At 36.6% G+C, this 21435-nt stretch overlaps 1 protein-coding gene across 1 annotated transcript; it reads right to left on the bottom strand.

Moving 5' to 3' along the window:
• Positions 1-1208: 1208 nt before the first annotated feature.
• Positions 1209-17770, bottom strand: LOC140161967 (tyrosine kinase receptor Cad96Ca-like). The gene is made up of 10 exons (XM_072185260.1): positions 17712-17770; positions 16161-16362; positions 14481-14855; positions 13238-13348; positions 12312-12496; positions 12010-12123; positions 8956-9067; positions 8395-8491; positions 3487-3586; positions 1209-1740 (listed from the first exon to the last, which is right to left on the bottom strand). The coding sequence occupies exons 3-10, from the start codon at positions 14641-14643 to the stop codon at positions 1663-1665; spliced, it is 960 nt and encodes a 319-aa protein (XP_072041361.1). The 5' UTR covers positions 14644-14855; positions 16161-16362; positions 17712-17770; the 3' UTR covers positions 1209-1662.
• Between the last annotated feature and the right edge of the window lie 3665 nt (positions 17771-21435).

Raw genomic sequence — 21435 nt, 5'->3', positions numbered from 1 at the left:
CTACATCCATATATCATGACTTTACTTTCAAAATGAGACTTTTTCATCTTGAAAATTAGGCGCGTTGCTTCATTATACGTAACACCTGCGTTTTAAATGTCATTTTTTATACGCAAAGTATCACGTACATTTCAATGGGCAATCTCTGCGTTTGAACATCGCGTATAAATTTAGTAAATTTGCAACACATCACTGTACCTTTATTATAATGATTTGTTACTAACAAAAAGAATCATAATAATAATTGTAAAATGGACAAATTTTGTGCATTTTCAACGATGTATCTACGTTGATTTCGCACGTGGAAAATCTTCAAAACTGGCTAAATACGTGACCTCGCTTCGATACAGGAGAGTGGTTTTGAATCGCAATCTCTCTATTATCAGTAACTGCTGCAATTTCTAACCAGTGTACAGAGTGATTTAAAATGAACTGCACCCAACTTTACCCATTTAAAAAAAATATATATTCGCGAAAATTGTACATATCAAAAAACTATTATAGAAAGCAGTGATAAGTGTTCTGTAGTAGAAATTTTGAATTTTGATAATAAGTGGTTTTAGTCAGAAGATATCGCATTTTCAATTTATCATCCCATTTTTAGACCAACACATGGAACTATATCAGTTTATCCGTGTTCTCTACCGCAGTAACAAAATTGGTGTGTTTTATAAAAATGTACATTTCTTCAAAACCATTTGAGGTAAAGACATGATTTTTTCACCAATTATAGGAAACTTATAGGAAACCTATTACAGTTTGCAAACACATTATTTAAATGACGGTAAGTACCCAGCAAACACAAAAACGTTTTTAAAACGTTTTAAATAAGTTTTGGCTTTTGGTTTAGGTAAAAACGTTTTAATAACATTAAAATGTCGGGTTATATAAAGGTCATGAAATCGTTTTAAAACGTTTTGTATGAAAACACACTGCAAAAATATTTTTAAAATGTTTTCGAAATGTCATTTTAAACTATTTTTGCAAACCTTTTTGGCCAAATATTTTGTCAACACTTAAATAACATTATGTTAAAATATTTGCACCAGGCAAACACAGAAATGTTCTTAAAATGTTTTTTACAAAACGTTTTAATAACATTTAAATGTCGGGTTATATAAAGCTCATGAAAACATTTTAAAAACGTTATTGTAAATATTTTGGGCAAACATTTTTTTTTTTTTTTTTTTTCAACCCCAAAATAACATTCTGTTTAGAATGATTTGCACCAAGTTTTCAAAAATGTTTTTGGAATGTTATTAAAACGATTTTATACCATTTATATAACCCGACATTTAAATGTTTTCTGTAAAACATTTGTATTTGCTGTGCAGTAAATTACCAACAAATGTTTTTTAATGTTATGAAAACGTTTTATACCATTAATGTACCCTTTATATAACCCGACATTTAAACGTTTTCTGACAACCTTTTATAACCTTTTGCGAATGATGTCGAAAACGTTTTGTGTTTGCTGGGTATTTAATTTTAATTTTTGAATTTGGGTACAGTTCATTTTAAATCACCCTATATAACACCAAAACAAGACCAAGTTTTGAAATGGAAAGCACCTTAATTTCATATTAATTTTTTCCTTCTTCAATATAAGAGCAATACGTTGTTTTTGCCACTAGATATTCTGGCGATTTTTCTTCCACAGTGCTAAACTTTTTCATCGTCGTCAATCACACCAGTGTCGTCATAAACGTCTTCGTCGATCTCGTCAAGTAACAGGTAGTCCTGGAATCAGTTGGAAAATACATTGGTGAAGTGAATTAAACATGTACTAGACAAAACAAAGGAATGTGCTCAAAAAGATAGTAAATCATATTCTGAAATACGTTTGTGTTTGAGTTGACTGCCGTATTAAATTGATTTGACGATTTGGGTATTTCTTAAGAAAAGAATGGGAACACTACTACGGATAAATTATAGCTCTCCTGTATCTGAACTCGTTTCTAAAACTGAACGATCAATAGAACAAGCAATAATATCAGCGAAATATCAACAATCAATGGATGTCGGAAATATTAATTTTGAGATATAGCAATAATAATTCTGAGTAACACTAAAATGGCCATATCTCTGGTACCGTAAGTCTAATTATGATGGGGTTTTCACCAAATAAAGCTCTGAGGATGGCTCATGTAATGAATAAGTGGAGAACAAAATTGTGATTTTGATCAACATTGTTGACGCACGCTTAATCTGAACAGCTCAATCAAACGTTTCGAAGGCTTGCAGCTGTGATAGCACTATGAAAATACTAAGCAAAATAACCAAAATAACCGTTACTGTACGTGAATCGTAAGGTAATGCGAGCGCAAATAAGCTGTGCTCTAGTGACATAGATCCAATTCACTGGATCTTGGAAATGGGTCGCAAGTTAGGGCACAACATCCTTTGCGGTCCTATAGCGCTATCGGTGCCCGAAGAGGTACCGATGGCACTTTTTTTTTTATCGTACCCTGAACATTTGTAGAGTGCATTCGCTTTTTATTGAAATGGAAAGCAATAACACGATGAAACTGTTAATTATTAAATATGCTTGATACAATTTGTTACATATCCAGGGAGTGATGTTAAGAATCATCGGTACCTAACCGGGCACCGATAGTTTTATAGGACCAAATTTGATGTAGTGCCTAGGTGATAACAGCAGATTAAAGCCCAGCCACAGCGGGGCGGCACTGCTGCAGCGCAGCCAACTTGCGCTTTAGTGCCTGAGCAAAGAAATGGCGATTACGTCATCATCAATGCGCAGATCGTTATTTTACAATGTGTACATCAACGATGACGTAATCATGGTTTCTTTGCTAAGCATTCTGGGAATAGCACCAAATTGTGGATTAGTTGGTTGGTTTGCTAGGATCACTGGCAAGTTAATTAGCATTCCCTAAAAGGGACATTTATAATCAAAATACCAACTGTCAATCAGCCTGTTGGTTATGACTCAAATTACACCTAAGATTATCCTCCTATCTTTGTATAAGAGGGTAGCTTGGATGTTCAAGATGCAAATTGAATAGACGGTCAATAGGCTCAATACACGATTAAGATCACACGCCTTACCTTGAACAGAGGGGTGTAAATTTTAAATACAATTTCCCCATTCAGGTGACTAGGGTCATGTTTTCTATATAGAGGGTGTATGGATTTCAAATGAAATTGCCCGAGGCGTTAATAACAAGTGACCCCTTGCACGGTCAGCTGTCGGACATCTTAAAACGAGGTTCTACCCCCAGACAAACAAGAATGGTATGTCTATGGTTCTACCTGCAAAGTGCGTGTTGTGTGTGCGTACGCCTGCAAACGCGTGCGTACGCTTTGTCAAAGCCTTCTGGCACATTGCTAGAAAAGCGCAAGCGTTTGCAGGGAGAACCTCGGGTTTTGTTAGGAAGATGGCAGATCCCTGCAAAGGGTGAATACTAGTAGTAGCTAGTATATCCAATTGATATTATTTTTGATAGTAGGTTTTCAACTTACTGATTTCATATCTATGATTCTATCGAGGGTCTGGATAATCTCTTCAAATGATGGTCTATTGTGAGGATTGGAAGACCAGCAAGCACTCATGATGTCATAACTTACGGAAAAAAAGTGAAAGAATATAATTATTCACGGGACTATGATCTTGATCGCTGAACAATAGGCCCCTGCCAAGTTGTGTCGTAGGCCGCCTCCCTTGTTGAGTGAAGGCTCCTCCCGTTTTACATAAATCGCTTCCTTGTTCAGCGATCAAGAAGATCCCTCAGAGGTTCGGCTCATCTTGACCTGTGACACAACATCCGCATCACAGGTCAACGAACTTTTGACGCGATAACATCAGTGGGCCTGATGATGCATCCGAGATAGGATGTGAAATATTGCCACTCATCAAAACGTAAGTCCAGTTGATCAGATTATAATCTCAACACGGTTGTTTGATGGGATAATTTATTAGTTTTTCAAACAAAAATAATTTATAACCAAATTTTAGGCTTAAACAGCTAAAAGCGATATCATGCTAATGTATACAGATGCTTGTGAGTCATTCGCAACTTTAATTTCCCCTCTTTTATGAAATTATTCACTTTTATAGCATTTTTTAAAGCTTTTTCGGATATAAAATGTGCCCATTAATGACAAAATTGGTGGCGCTATTTAGTTACTGGAAATTACTCTTTCAAGCTTTTAATACAAATAACTCCTTTTATCGGTTGATAAAATATGTTTATAAAATTTCCTTGTTGCTTGTTTCACCTATTCCAGCTGTTTTAATGGCAGTATTAATCACCTACCTCTTGCAAATAAAGAAGTATGATTTAGGATAAATAGCGCCATCTATAGTTTGCATTTAGTTAATAATGAAGCCAATTCTATATACATCAAACAACCGTGTCAAGTTCATAGTTGTTATTACCTGGATGAATGATAATCTTCACAATCGTATTCCCGGGACTATCATCCCGAATAGCGTACATTTTTTGACTGGAAACAACACTAGTTTAAAATATCAGAGTCAGTTAAGCACATCTTACAATATCGCTTTATGCTGGATCAAAAAGTATGTTAACAAGGAAATTAATTTGCACATTACGTTTGGGTTTTGGAAAGAACCTTCTGTTAAATCATGCATGACTCAATTACAAATCTCTAAATCCCTTTCTTCTTATCTATTGATATTTTGAATAGTGTTTATCTTTCCCTAATAGATTATGATACTAAATGAACAATCAGCTTGGACAGTTCGCACTAGGCCCTACATCTCATAGGACAATAAAGCTAGCGCCCTGATCGATTCTTCCTGCATATCAATATGCTTCATTTACATTACATTACAGAGATCGGACACTAATCCCAACCATAACAAACCATGTAAACAATGATCACCTATATTACAGGTGATATTACAGGTCTATATATTACAGGATTAGATTAGTAAACTATGATCTATTTGCAAGTATTATTTTGATTGAGCAGGAAAGATATGATACTATTTTTTTAGTTGCCGGCGTCAGGTATACATAGAATGGTTTTTTATGATGATGACATGGACGTACTGATCATTATGCATGATGCAAACTCATAGGTGTTGTGCGTTTGGCAATTTGGGAGGGGTGGGGTTCAAAATGACCCCATAGGATTATAAAATCAAAATTTTGAATTGCTCAAATACCTCTTTCAAATATATCAAATTATTTACATAAATAAACAAAAATAAATAAATAAATAAATAAATAAATAAATAAATAAATAAATAAACGAAAAAAATTGAACAAATTTTAGCGTAGCATTAAAATCATAAATATAATCATTGCTGGCAGGAGGACTCGAACCAACGATATTGATATCAGCAGTCTGATGCTCTACCATTGAGCTATGACAGAATCTAGTCATGAGGGTCGAGTTTTTAGCTTATACAGTGTTTGTCTGTGATAATGCCGCCTCGTGAAAGAAATAAATATAAAATCTCAATTTTTAATTTGAATTTATTTGATAATTTTCTAACCTATATTTTCTTCAGAGCAGGGACAAATATTTCCCCTTTTATCCAATTTGACCGCTATATAAGAATCTACTTCTTTTATTACTGATTTAATTCCGCGATTTGTTCCATTAAGGGGGTACTACACCCCTGTGGTAAATGTGTGGCTATTTTTGCATTTTCTCAAAAAATAATAACACACTGGTAACAAAAGTTATGTATATATTATTGGGGCAAGGGATCCAATTACTACCCTGAAATTTCAGTGACTCAAGACAAGCGGTTCAGTATATATGATAGGAAATGAGGTATATCCTAGCGGTACCTTATTTCTTATCATAAATAACGAACTGCTTGTCTTGGGTCACTGAAATTCCAGTGTAGTAATTGGATTCCTTGCCCCTATATTATACGTAACTTTTGTTACCAGTGTGTTATTAGTTTTTGAGAAAAATGCACAAATAGACACACATTTATCGAGGGGTGTAGTACCCCCTTAAGCAATATCAAAGATTAATGTCACACATCTCACAACAGATATTTAGTTGGCTTAGTTGTCTTGCACAGTGCTGCTTAACCGGGAGGTACCGAGCTCGATTCCCACCTCTGCCTGCAATTTTTTTTAAAGACTGGGAAATAATAACCTGACATTCGCCGCTGACATTCGTACTGCAGAAGCGGAGTTATAACTTGTTAAACTTTGCTCCTTCCGTAAAAGGGTACATTATTTTGGCACTACACTATTTCTTTTTCTTTTTTCACATTGCTGGTATTAAATATCAAATGGTCATAATTGGCGGTCACTTCAAATCATCCCCAACTGAACGAGGTTCAGGAATGTCCTCTCATTGTTAATTGTTGGTTAACCCACCACTTGAGAATAAAGGACTATGAATAGGTGCAACAGGATTACCTACGGGATTATCTCAAGGATATAATTCTGTTCTCCTCCTTTTCTTACATCTTCTCTGATATGTGCTAGTGTCAATGGTTATTGTTAAAAGGCAATAAGGTGTGTAATTGCAATATTTCCTCTGAATAGGAAAGACTCTCTACATCGAGTTATGTATGCTGGTGGTTCGCAATACTGTTATTTAAGAGAAGGTATCTTCCAAATCCAAATCGAAATGCAGCCATTAATATTTGTTCATTTATAGTGTTTTGGGCTAACGTGACATTTTTTCTCGCAAATGGATGGCAGATCGAACGATAAATTAAGTGATATATAGGATCCACAACATATAAGTTAAAACACATTTTGGAAAATGTAAAAAAAAATACAACGGTGTGTGTAGCCTTATTTGAAGAGCTTATTTCCAAACCGTGTTAAGTCCACAAAATTCACTTTGAAGAAAATCAGGAATTTTCTTTATGGCAATGACAAAAGGTTCGATTTCTATAAAATTACAGTGAAGTGAAGGTGACATATATAGGACCATAAAAACATGTTAAGTTAAAATCTAGAGACTTTTGATTTTTATAATGAATTAATTTGTTTTAAAAATAGCATGGACTTAACACGTTTTGACACAAAACGCAATTTCTGGCATGGACTTAACACATTTTGACACAAAACATAGTATCTGTAACACAGAACTAACCATATTTTTTCTCAAACTAGTCTTAAAAGATAACAAATTTATTTAAACATACAAAATGTGATTCTCTCTACTATAAAACACAATTTTGCCACAAAACACCTTGCATCTCGAACCCCTCCTCCCGCCCATTTTTACCAAAATTTGACGTTTAAAATAGTTCAAAATTTATTTGAATTGCATTTCTCAGAATTGAATAAACATCATTTCACTGACAATAAGTGATGACCTCACATAATCACAATTTCCCCCTCCCCCATGCTGCCACCCTAATCTCATATTGACAGTCATAAATTTTTAAGTCTTTAAGTCCTAAGTTTTTAAAACCTTTAACTTTGAAATTATACCTTGAATTTAGTAGCACATTTTGATAATCATACAAAATAATAATATCAAAAACTAACTCTACCACCATCCTCTAACATTAATTCTACCATCACAACCTCTCCCTCTCCCCCCTTCCCACCCTGTTCATGTCTTTCTGGAGGTATCTATTAAATATTTAAGAAATCCCATACAAACTAGGCCTACTAATATAAAACAAAAAAAACCAAAACAACAACAACAACAACAATAACTTTTTATGCAAACCAAATTCAGGTGTACTAGTCTCAGGACCAAACAAGAACGATGACTCGAAGCAAGGCAGCGTTATCAATCATGCAGAACTTGGGCGATTAACTATTGGAAGCCCTATGCCATGCTACTTGCCTACAAGCTGCCCACAAGGGCAGTGTTCGTGGACTTAACACAGTTTGCTACCAAACTGGATTGGACTTAACACGTTTTGGAAAAAAAATCGATACTTTGTGTGTCAATATTTCGGAACTTGACTAATTTTGGGAAAAACACACACATTGCTGGATAGCCCTAGTTACTCACTACTCATTTTCATCAAAATCTCAATTTTGAAGGTGGGTGGACTTGACACGGTTTGGAAATAAGCTCGTCATTTGTTTTACACACTTTATAGCGTCACACATCATTGCGTTCGATCACAATGGCTCATTATGTAAAAACATGAGGTCGTTTTAAAAGTTGCATCCGCCGAGTCCATAGCGTCAACTTTCCTTACCAAACACATGAATAGGTCTGGCTGACTTTATAGTTTGAGAGTTGACTCATATGGACTGAAATGCAACTTTTTAAACGGCCACTTTTTACACAAAAAATTAATGAACCATTGTGACTGAACGCATACCGTTTTATATTTGTACATTTCGTAAACTATTTTTTAAATTTATTTCAAAACGTATTCGGGGACTTATAAGTTGTGGATCATATAATTTCTCTCACAATTTGATACGATGAAATAAGGCAGTAACTTACACCTCTGGGAAGCAGTGAGTTGGCTTTGGCATCCGAAATCCCTGCTTAACTTCACGGGTGACAACCCTGGTGCCCATTCCGGGGTAAGGCCTTGCACCTTTAGTTTAAGTATAAAATGTAAACAAGAGTTTATATGAAAGTCGAGAATCCCCTGGTCATCCCGCCTGAAGACTTCACAAAAAGTAACACAGCCGTTATGAATAGCTTCAGAAATGTTAATCGTATTCACATTATTTTAACATGTAAAGAACGATGGTTTATTTACACGCATTTTGATGCCCCATTTGTCCAATGTTGTTTAATATTGACAACACAGTAGCGTTTTTAAAGAAAAATACCCTAAATTGCAGTACCTTGCTTTGATTTGAGTTCAGCGCGAAGAAAATGGCGGGTTTTATATGCCACACACAATGCACTCGTTATGACCATTGATCGCTGTAAACCGCAACTTTAAAATTCGGTGTTTTTCCTTAAAAAGACTGATGAGTAATATTGAACGGTAAATATAGTATGGGGCACAAATTGGTGTTCAAGATATAGCGCAAGTAACTTGTACTTTACCGAGAGTAACAATCTCCCAGAGAAGAATTCCAAAAGACCAAACGTCACTTTCTTTTGTGTGTATCCCATCAGCCCATGACTCAATGGACATCCAACGTAATGGAAGCTTCATCTGGAACATAATGTATGCAATAATCATAACTCCATAAATTCTATGTGATTCATTTAACATTCAACATGTTCAATAACCATTAGCCACGCAATTGGAAAACAAAATTCTATCAAGCGTTCGATAATGTTTACCAACCCAACAAATACAGCTAAACATAATATATTGCGTTCATGAGATACTTCTCAATAGACCCACTGGCTAGCCCATTGTCAAATAAGGACGATTTGCGTTAGCATTTGGCTTTTTTGTTCTTTTAATTTTTTCTGCATTTTTCCAACAATCCTGAACTCTTAGACAGCTACGCCACTTGGTTCACTTAATTACTCAAAAGACAAAATTTAAAAGACTAGTTTGCGTCTCATGTGCCTGTCAATCAAACTCGTTTTTTACGAGTGCCGTGATGACCGAGTTTCTGAATGCGGTTATAAAACAGCGTGCCATATGGTTAATTTTGCACTTTCAAAAGATGAGAAAAGAGGAGATCGCTGGGACATATAATCCGAGTACTTCAGAGTTAACCGCCATTCACTTTTCTTTGTTCTGGGTTCTTAAAACACCACTTGAATCTTCGTTAGCGGCAAAATGTTCAAAGAACAGGGTGCCATTAAGGATGAACAATGTTCGTCCATCACACGCTCGACTGCTTCGGTAGTTTTCTTAGTAGAGAAAATAGTCTACACACAGTACATCGCAGAGTGTCATCGCCCCGATAACTTCATGGCAGATTTCCCCATAATGGTATGTCAAATCACTAGTTCTTCAACAGCCACGGCTAACAATTTTATTCCGACCTGTTTAATAGTTTTGAGACTATGGGCCAAGGGACCATCGACTAAGGCTATTAATAACACTGACCTCTGTAGCTTGGTATATTTCTTGCCAACTACGCATATTTTTGTTCTGCGCATATAAAATCCAAATTTTCGTCACTTTTTGATTTCAAAATGCAGGCTTGGTTATCAATCCCCAGATTGATGATTACCATGTTCTTTTGACACATATGTTCAAGTGCAAGCCTTACAATGTTTTTGTTTTATAGAATCCTAAAGTAACGGGAGATATTCATCCTTTTCTACCCCGGTATCCAAAGATCTATCGTCTGAGTATCAAATAGCAGATACCCACTCTACGGCATGCACAACTCCACTAGCTCAATTCTCCTAGCCCACCTAGAAAGGACAAGAGCGCGAGCGGTTACTTCAAATCATCTCATTTACCATGTGGTCTAATCGTTCAAGAATTCTATAGAGACAGTGAAACACTGCATATTTTATTGTCCCCCTCTGCTTGGTCGTTACTAACAATAGGGTAGTTATCACGGATTAGGAGCGAGCGAATTTGAAAGGCAACTCTATTTTGGTACTGGCGACTAGTGGTGTGAGAGCATATACCCATGATTCCGCCTGTACCAAAATAACTATTTACCTGGCGTTGCCGCTGTGTATCGTTAAATTCACAATTAGCTTGGTCTGGCAGTCAAAGGGGGGGGGGGCTTAAAACCAGAACCATATATGTCAACAATTACATGTTACTCATTTCGCAACAAAGGCACCATGTCTATTAAAAATGCATAAAATACGTTGCTTTTTACCTTGCGAGCTACCCTAATATTTATCCATTTCTCCGATCAGCACCAGATGAATCAACCTTTCTTTTATGCGCTACTAACAAAATCATGGGTAGTGGGAGTTTGAATGGCAGTGACATCAGATGAATTTATAATTCACTGCATATTCCTTTTTTTTGTATCATTCCGATGCTCAGAACTATTTGAAAATGATATAGGATGTGTGTATTGATGAGAAAACCTTACTTGCCAAGTTTTAATTTTTTCCAATAAAGCGTTTTTGACTTACGCAATTTTTTGTCATTTCAAAATCCCATTGAATTACTACAGGGAAGGGCTTTTGGCACTTTGCCAATTTCTCAAAATAGCCACATTTTTGAAAAAAAAAAGATTTTATTAAAACTGATTTTTCTTTCCTTTATATTAATTGTATATAAAAGTTTTAAGTTTCATTTTGCTGCCAATATATCACAGAATAATACAAACCAAGTTTATTTTCTAACTTCGTGTTACTTAAGTATATATTTAAAAGGAATGTTGGTACTTTTTTGTATGATTTTTTGATTTTTTTTTAGAAACACTTAATTACCTAAATTCTAGTATTTTTTTAGCCAACAGGGAAGGGTGCTATGGTTACCAAACTTTCAGGGATGGTAAATAAGATTAATATCTAAATTCTCTCGTCAGTTTTTTCCAATTAAGTGTTTCTATTTTAAGCTACAGTGTTTCTAACATTTCCTAATTTAAAAAATGGAATTTTTTTTTTTCCAAAAAGATACCACTTTATCAAAAAAAAACTGACGAGAGAATTTAGATATTAAGCTTATTTAACATCCCTGAAAGTTTGGTAACCATAGCTCCTTCCTTAGTGTGAAAAAAATTAAGGGAATTTTCAAAAAATAAAGACAAAAATAAGAATTATTACAATAGGTGGGGAAAATACTTTTCTTTGTTATGTTAAAGATTTAAATGAATAGACCTGATTGATCTGACACAGGAGCTATTTTTCTGCAAGGGTGTTGTATCCGAGGCTGACGAAACTACAAGGTTGACAACCCGTTCAAAATAGACGGTTAACAGCTACAAAAGATATTTACAGTGGGGCACTTTGTTGTGCTCCAATGCTTTTGGAATAACATAATTTTGCTTTGACACCTCATAACACATTTAGAATTGTTTATGAAGATTTCATGATTCAGTGTTGATCCGATGGCGACGACAAAAAGAACGATATCGCAACGGTCCCCATTGAGTGATTCACCGTTTTTACCTTGCTCTATCCATGCTCAATGTATTGCGTAAGCCATTTATCTGTAGGACAGTTCATAGTTGTCTCATATTCGTCCGTATGCAGTGTTAACGACCAATTACTTACATCTGACTTTTTATGATATTCTTCTTCTTCTCGGGCTAAACCAAAATCGGACACTTTACAGATAAGATCTTCACTAACGAGAACATTCCTGGCAGCTAAGTCGCGATGCACACACTGAAAAGGAAGTTTCAGTATAAAAACTATAATTACATGACTACTTCAATTTATTCAAAATGGAGTGGTATAAAAACTATTTGCTATGCGAGCTTATAATGTTACTTTTTAATGTATCTCACACCATTCCATCCTTCTGTATTGTAATCATTAACTTATTCTCTTAAAACGGAGAGTAAGTATATTACCTTGGACGTAATGAAATCCATTCCATTTGCAACTTGCTTTGCAAATATCATCAGCTGAGTCTGAGACAAACTGGATTGCATGTCTTGTTCCCTGGTCTTTTCATAATCATATAATTGACGACTATTCATAAGAACTTGGCGCAGTGTCCCTCTTGCCATATATTCTAGAATTATGTAAAGCGAATCTTCAAAGAACAAAACAAATAGTTTTTGGTGGTCAGCAAACGTTCTTGACAGAACTAAGCACACTGATGATTTTCGCTTAATTCTCACCATTTCCAAATTTAGTGCCGACTGCAAATAGGCCAGTGATATTGGTTGCCAATTGCCATGGGCAGCAGTGGTGCCAATGATGACCGTTGGATATAACTCAACGTCCATGGGAATATGAGAAGCCCACGGGGTTTTGAGTTTGAATATAAAAAGGTGGCTTCTAATAAATATCGTGATGTTTTTTTGTTTTTTTTTCCATGTGGATAATATTTTACTGGCTGCACATTTCACTAACCGTATGATGCCGTACAAAGCCGTCTATGTCGACGCCTCCCAATATTTTGATAAGAGGGATTGTTCATACAATCATCCCCCCAATGTCGATACCTGTATGTGGGTTTCTGACCAAATTAACCTCATATTTGGCCATTTTAGCCTAAAATGTACATTTTTTTGTGCTTTTCGCGAATTTGTTCCACTTTTACATTTCACCTTTTTAGCTTCTATATGGCAAACTGATTCGTGTGCTTCGCTCGCAAAATATAAACTTATAAACTTATTCTGTCGCTAAAAGGGGCTGGACTCACAAACTTCAAGAAATATTAAATATTTTCCTATCCCATCTCCCTAATGTTAAAAAGAAATCAACGCCACTGGCTGAATATGCAAATCTTGACAATACATGGCTTTAAAGACAAAAAAAATCACATTACCTCTCTCCACACAGCTCCCTATAAACTGCACCACATTTGGATGCGGTTTAAATTTTTTCATAAGATTCAGCTCTCTCAGGAGGTCTTCCTTGTCAGATGTTGGTGCACCATCTACAAGTAAAATGAGATATTCCAGTTGAAATCCATACACCCCGTATGGAAGGCTAGACTTAATCTCCCACATAGGTGGTGTAGATTTGAAATGAAGTAACCCATTCAAATAACGCCATTTGAAATGCACACTTACTGTGTGGGTGATTAAGGTCTTGTATTCTACAGGTTTTATGGATTTCAACTGGAAAAGACCAATAAAAAACATTATTTTCTTTCTCTTATACAAACTGGAAAATAGTTATATACTATTTCTAACGTTCAAAACTCTAGTATGCAGTAAGCGACAAAAAAGATGCAGGTATCGTTGAACAGAGAAAACATATTAACATATAAACTCACTAACATAATAGATAATCTAGATTGAAACAGTTGGGCATATTACACACAAGACCAAACAATAAGTTTACAGCTCATCTCCGGATCCCAAGTACCCGTTACCTCCTCTCAACTTTTAGACCAATTTCCCTCCTTTTCCCTCCCAACGAGAAACGCACATTTTTGGTTTCCAGTATTGACATGTCGCATTTGAGGTGTATTGTTCATTGGTCATGAATATCTTATTAACGAAGGAAAATGTATCTTGTTTGGTATCCTAATAATTGCATGAATGTAATCTTTTCAAATATGTATTTCCCCCCGGCCAAATCTATAACAATATGACTCCTTATATGACTCCTTATATTCCTCAAAGGACTCTCAGATCGAGTAATGACACCACGCGTCTCCTGGCTGATAGATCCATCAGTGTCGCCGGTGATCGTCGTTTCCCTGTAGCTGGTGTTAAGCGCTGGAACTCATTACCAACAGAAATCAGACTTTCGCCATCGGTCACTCTTTTCAAACAGAGACTCAAAACTTATTTATTCTGAACTGTTTTATTCTGAACTGGTTTTCTTATGTATTTTGTTTTTTACTGTAAGCGCAACGATGCTTTCTTTGCGAATTGCGCCCTAAGAACTTTGTAGTAGTAGTAGTAGTAGTATGACGGTTTAAAATGGTATCGACCGGGGGTATCGAGACTTTTGAGACACCCTGTATTTGTAAAACTACAGAAATTTGATTTGCATAAACATGTTCGTGAGACCTAATGGTTTAGAGCTCTAAGTGATTGTTTAAACAATAGGCCTACCTTTAGTAGTTTTAACGGCTACTTGAGTTACAATGCCTGTTCCTGTGATCATCATTGTCTCTGCTAACCACACGACACCATATTGACCGCCCCCTAATTCCTTCACAAATCGAAGTTGATCACGTGTGATAACAGAAGCCTCCACGGGTCTTTGAGGTGGCATAGGCGCGAGGTAGTCTCCGTCGTCTACGAGCTGTGCTTGTATAGATATATCAGGGACTGGTTTGAATTGGACTTGGTCGGTAAGAGGATCCGGCTCATATGTTGGATTTGGATGATTTTGAACTTCGCGGCTTAGAGTATCTGGCTCAAATGTTGCATATGGGTAGACCTCGTCATTTGAAGTGCTTTCCTGTTTACCAACATGACCTACTTCTGTGAACAAAATATTATTATATAGATCTTATCAATCAGAAATAAATTGCGCCCCCTGAAGAATACATAGGATTCCCAAAAATTATGTGTTCTTCCACAGAATGCTCTTTGCAAAATTTTGTGATTTTCTTTTAAATTCTGGTCTTGGAATCCCCTGGTTTTTAAAGTAAAACTTGATATGTCTTCTTGAAGGGGTGCAGTGCAGGAACAGCCCATTTGACGATCAAGCAACATGAGCAACGCAAACATAAAGCCGCACAAGTGATTAGATAAATCTTGATTCACATTCTTACACATCACAATCACAAGATAATGTAGGTGTGCAAAGGTCCTGATGAGTGGCTTCACCTTGATACACATCATACACGAAATAAAGTTGGAGAAGGACATGATCAACACTACTTCAGCATACACACAATGTCAGGAAAAGCATGATTAAGACAACCTACATATCCATTATACAAGGAAACATGATCAAAATAACCTGCATGTCTCAGGATATTTTAAGAGGGGGAGGGGAGGGAAGGGGCGGGAGCAGGGCAAGACAAATTTCAAGGGGGGAAATCTGATGAAAATGGTCAAAAATGAGCTAAAAAGCACAAAAGAAGATATAACAATCTTAAATAGCAGGGAGGCAAGATTTGTCACACACAGGGGTGAAGCAACCACCGCACAGTGTCATCGCCCCGATATATTCATGGCAGAAATCGCCAAGGTCGGTTGATTCCACAGCCACGCATGGCCATTTTGTTCCGACCTTTGAGACGCATAATGAGCCGAGGGACATGATTAAGGCTACTGACAATAGCCTGGTAATTGATCTCTCTGTGTGTGAGTAAGCTTGTATACGCCATCGAGGTCAACTTGTATACTGCCTCCACGCAGCTAGCCTACGCGCTGTAGTCCATACAGGATCAACGCAATATAAAATCAGAATTTTGGCCATTTTTGAGTTCAAGACGCAAGCTTCTCTCTCAATACTCAAGCCAATGACTATCATATCCTTTCAAAACATAATTATGTTCAAGTGCAAGGATCTAAATATGGCTATTCATCATTTTCTACCCCGGTATCCAAAGATTTATCGTCTAATATCAAATCGTGCATAGCACATTCACGTGTATCGATCCCAGGTATTTATTTTAGTATCTCTGCTGTACCAAGTAATAATTATTAACCAGGCGATGTCGGTGTGCACCGTCCCCCTGGCTACGTCACTCCTTCTCAGAAACCTTATGTCCTATTGGTTAAACACCGTGGCTTGACTTTCCTCCCCTATGGAAATGATATCAAGCATATCCTTACCTACATTGTAGCGTCTACGGCAATAACAAAAGATGCTTACAAATAGTACTAGAACAACAATTGTTACGACAACTGCTATGACGTAGGTTTTCCACAGCTGTGTACTGGTGGTTGGTGATGAGGTTGGTGGCTGGTGTCACTGTCGGGTTTGTGGCTGGTGACGTTGTTGGGTTGGTAACTGGTGAAGACGTAGGATTGGTGTCTGTTGATGACGGCGATAATGTTAATGATTACTTAATATGATAATTATTGGGACATACTCTCTTGGAAACTTGTATCGTTTTCCGCCCGGTTGGTTGACAGGGTTGAGCAAAGGGACCAACTTTCACTCATATAAAAGTCCGTACATGCATCTCTGTTTTATTTTTCGTCACGCTTGGACACTTCCAATGCGTTTTCGACCAAATTCAATTACTTTGGTTCATTGCTTTGAATAAATCATTAATTCTTAGTTTCGGTCTTTTTGTCGTATAATTGACTTTTCATGCACAATAACGAACAAACTTCATCAGAAACGTGGAGTTCAAAATGATCTACCGCGACATCAGTAAAATCAATGACGGAAGTAAGAGTTTAAAAAGAGCAACCAGCAATGATCACTTAGTGGGTGGAATTTGGAAATAGATAAACCCAGGACCTATTTATGAACTTGCAGGAACTTGTTAAAGTATTTTTTTACGGATTGTATAATAATTGCTTAACTGAATACTATACAAAAAAAGGTACAATATGGTCCACTACCTGAATTCAGCGGTGGTCAGCGTTTGACATCGATCGGTAATTGACCATGCTGACCGCCATCTTTTCAATCTGGACACTCCCCCCTGAAGTCAACGGTGGTCAGCGTTTGTCATCGATCTTTAATTGACCATACTGACAGCGGTCTTTTCAATCTGGACACTCCCCTGAAGTAAGCGGTAGTTAGCGTTCGCAATCGATCGGTATTTGACCATAAAGACCGTGGTCGTGGACATTCCACTGAAATCAGCGGTGGTCAGCGTTTGCCATGGATCGATAATTGACCATACTGACCGTGGTCTTTTCAATCAGGACACTCCCCTGAAGTCAGCCGTGGTCAGCGTTTGGCATTGATCACGGTTGTTTAATGTGATTATGTATTAATTTTTCTAACAAAACTTTAAATAATGTTCAATTCAATAAGTATTCACCGTATCTCTTTAGTTGTTTGTGGACATTTTGGGTACTATATAATGTTCAATTCTAGACCTGGACTAACAACAGTTATATATAATTTTTAACATAGATTCTCGTTTCTATATCAAATATTTATCTTTTTCTGCTTTTTTGTGGTGCACATTTGTGTGCAAATTGAGGGCGCTATTTACATATATTTTAAATTCAAATTAGCTAAATAATATGAGCTAGTCTTTAATGCCATTATACAAGTGTCTACCCCTTCTAAAGATGCAAATAAGATTTACGATAAATAGCGCCATCATTGTTTACCTTTTCTTAAAATGACTACAGTTTATATGCCATCAAACAACCGTGCGATCGGTATTTGACCATGAAATTAAACGATAAACGAACCTGTTTCTATGGTTAAGGTAAAATTGCATGTAGCAACGTTACCAACAGCGTCTATAAATTAGAGTCACGCGGTAGCCGTGACCAGCAAGTTTTAAGAAAAAAAGACTGATAAAGAAGACTAATAACAGATGCTCCCGCGAGACTATATTTACACCTAACATTAAAACACTTGACTTCTATTGTTCGATGTTATTTTTCGCTGGGTACAAAATGTATCTAAAACCATGCTAAATGTTATTTACAGTCCCAGGTGTAATATCTTGACAACTCATTAATTCCAAAAGGGCCACCAATCCTACAGTCAATCATTGTTCGTTATAAACAAGTATTTTTGCTTCCATTTCACGCGGTATTTCATAGCGAAAATTAGTTGCAAATCATACTGATCCAGAATTTTTAGACACTGCTACAGGTCTACCTGGTTATCACCTTCACACTACTTTTTCAGATTCACTTCCAAATATACCCTAGCAGTTTCTGAGATACCCTACATACAAATTCTGAGCCCCATTTGCCAAAAAATCGAGTTTTTCACAATTCTTTTGTTCTTATCGGACGACGCATCCATTTATATAATAAATGCTGTATTTCGACACAGTAATTTACAGCAGAGGCCCGTGGCCTAATGGTTAGGGCGCTTGACTCTAGATACGCTATCCCGAGTTCGAAACCCGGTGACCAACTGATTTTTTTTCAATGTTTTATTAAACAATTTATTTTCATTAATCAAGGATAACATAATTTTAAACATCCAGTGCTATTGTGATATTAATTTTTTATTAAAGCAAGTTGTTTGATTCTCAGGGAAATTGTTTATTATTGTGTTAAGGGCCTATTTAAAAACACAGCAGCATAGTGTGATACAACACCATCTAGGATCAAAAGAAATCTGAATATCACAAGAAACTAGATCAGGTATTATAGGGTATGCAATACGACGTTATCAGTGTTATTCTCATTTAAATATATTTTGTCCTACCACGGGCAAATTCGCATGATAATAGGACAATAAAACATGATTGTGATATGTATGAATGGTTGTTGAATCGATTTAGAGACCTGACTCTCTGTCATCTTCAGCTATCGTAGAACATGACAATTGTCATACCAGGGCTATGACACTCACCTCATTTGCATGGCAAAATTACCCGTCTCCTCTGCAGCCAATTTGGTTTCGCTCCATCGAAATCAAGCTGGTCACGGAGGAGACTACCCTCCTTTGTGTTTGTTCATTTGTGTATGGAGAGCCCTTTTGGAGTCTATAATGACTTAGGCTACGCTCTCAGCTAGAGTCCGACGCTGCATTGTACTAGAAATACCTTTGTGAAATCGCTATAGAGCCAATCGGGAACACGTATTCGTTTTGAAAATATAGCATTAAAATTAGTATCACCCTTGTGGCCCCCGTGCAGTGGAAAACCTTAATTCTTTCATTAAAAGGAAATGAAAATTTAAAAAAACACGGATCTACCTGTGCACCTATAAAATGGGCACAGCAATTTGTCTCAAATATATTGAATTTTAAGAAACATACGGGATATGATGAACATTGACCTGACGCCATGATAGTAGGATCTATTAGTCGTTTTATATACAATGTATATACCGTATTGTCATAATACCAATATTTGTCATTATATATGATGAGTAATATTTAGCAACGTAAATGTGCAGTTCATATGCACAAACGAATACAGATCTTTATGATATTCAGGTTTTTGTACATCACATATAACATGTCACATAGGAGGTCATACGTGTTGACCTTCATCTATTGTATTTGTTCATCTGTGTATGGAGAGGATTAACGCCATTAAAACTCCATCAGTATTAGGGCGTAGTTCAGTGAACTCACCGGATTGCTGTTCCAAGTACTTTGATAATACAGATAATATGTATTAATGGGTCGAGGCGATTGCATTGAAAAACCTAATAAATTATTCATAACAGTTACGTAATCAATCGATAGTGCGGACACTTTTCATTTGCAAACCACCAAAATTCGTGATCTTTTAGCGTTGGAAAAGAAACCACGTGAATAGAGTGCCCTCTCAAGAATATCAACTCTCTGGTCATACCGTCCCGGTAGGTTGATTACAAACACTCTGTAGGTGTGGAAAACTGTTCCGCCAGGATGGAAGGCCAGCAGGAAAAAATATCCAAATAACATTTATCAAGCATATATAGTACGGAAGCGTCTATGTGACACAACTTGACAAGATAATTATCTTGCCATGTCGACTTATTATCAGCATTATGTCAACATGATATAAAATATCCCGCCAAGACAACTGAACAAACAAGTCAACATGGCAAGATAAATTATCATGCTAAGTCGACATACCAAAAATGGATGTCGTCTTCGCGAAATAAATTATTATGCTAAGTCAATTTAGCAACAAATTAATGTCTACATAGCAGGATATTTTGTCACGTCCAGTTGACTTAACAAACAATATAGGTCAACATGGTAAGATAAATTATCATACCAAGGAATATTAATTTTGGACACCGTATAATTTAAATTATTGAAAAGCATCCTCGGGATGTAGAGGAGGGGGCGGCCCGAAATTAAAGGGAAAGGCTTGAAGGATAAGGAAAAATTATAACCACGAACCGCGAAAGACCTCCAACAACCGCCGCTCAATAGAGATATCCAACTAGATTGCCTGCAGGGCTACAAAGAACCACAAACGGCGAAATTTGGATATCCAACTAGGTTGCCCCGCAGGGCTACAAAGAACCACACACCGCGAAATATGGATATCCAACAAGCTTAAACAATAAATTAGCCCCGATAGAGGACAGGGCTTGAAGAATAAAGGAATACCACGAACCGCGAAAGACCGCCAACAACCGCCGCTCAATAGAGATTGCCTGCAGGGCTACAAAGAACCACAAACGGCGAAATTTGGATATCCAACTAGATTGCCCCAGGGCTACAAAGAACCACGTACATTTTAGTTATAGGTCTAGCTGCATATACTCGTATTTTTTATTGTCAGAAATCAAGGATAATATTATTCAAACTTCTATTTTTCGCTTTATTCGTCTTATGGAGTACTTCGTAACCGGATGACTTTTCAAGCTTGGAGCTATTCGGCTTCATTCATAAAAAGAAAGGAAATCTACCAAAAAAACGTTGACAACGTAAAGAAAGCAGCAAGTTTAAAAAGCCCCACCTCGGCTCACTTTTTGAAACTTGGTCCCATTTTGAACATCAACAGCAAAATCGGCGTTTTTATTTTATTTTGTAAACAAAATACAGCGTTTCCAACAAGTTATAACGTTTTAATAATAGCATGACTGGCATTATATGCCTACTTGTTATTCATTTAATTCGATCATTAATCATGAAATTAATATTATAAGTCAATTTAGCAACAAATTAATGTCTACATAGCAGGATATTTTGTCACGTCCAGTTGACTTAACAAACAATATAGGTCAACATGGTAAGATAAATTATCATACCAAGGAATATTAATTTTGGACACCGTATAATTTAAATTATTGAAAAGCATCCTCGGGATGTAGAGGAGGGGCGGCCCGAAATTAAAGAGAAAATTAAATCTCAAAAGACCGCCGACAACCGCCGCTCAATAGGGATATCCAACTAGATTGCCCCGCAGGGCTACAAAGAACAACAAACCGCGAAATTTGGATATCCAGCTAGATTGCCCCGCAGGATTCAGGAACCACAAATCTTGAAATATCGATATCC

This window comes from Amphiura filiformis, chromosome 10 (genome assembly GCF_039555335.1).
Source record: "Amphiura filiformis chromosome 10, Afil_fr2py, whole genome shotgun sequence".
Lineage (NCBI taxonomy): Eukaryota > Metazoa > Echinodermata > Ophiuroidea > Amphilepidida > Amphiuridae > Amphiura > Amphiura filiformis.
The sequence above is the reverse complement of the archived record's forward strand: the minus strand, read 5'-3'. Positions and strand labels throughout refer to the sequence as shown.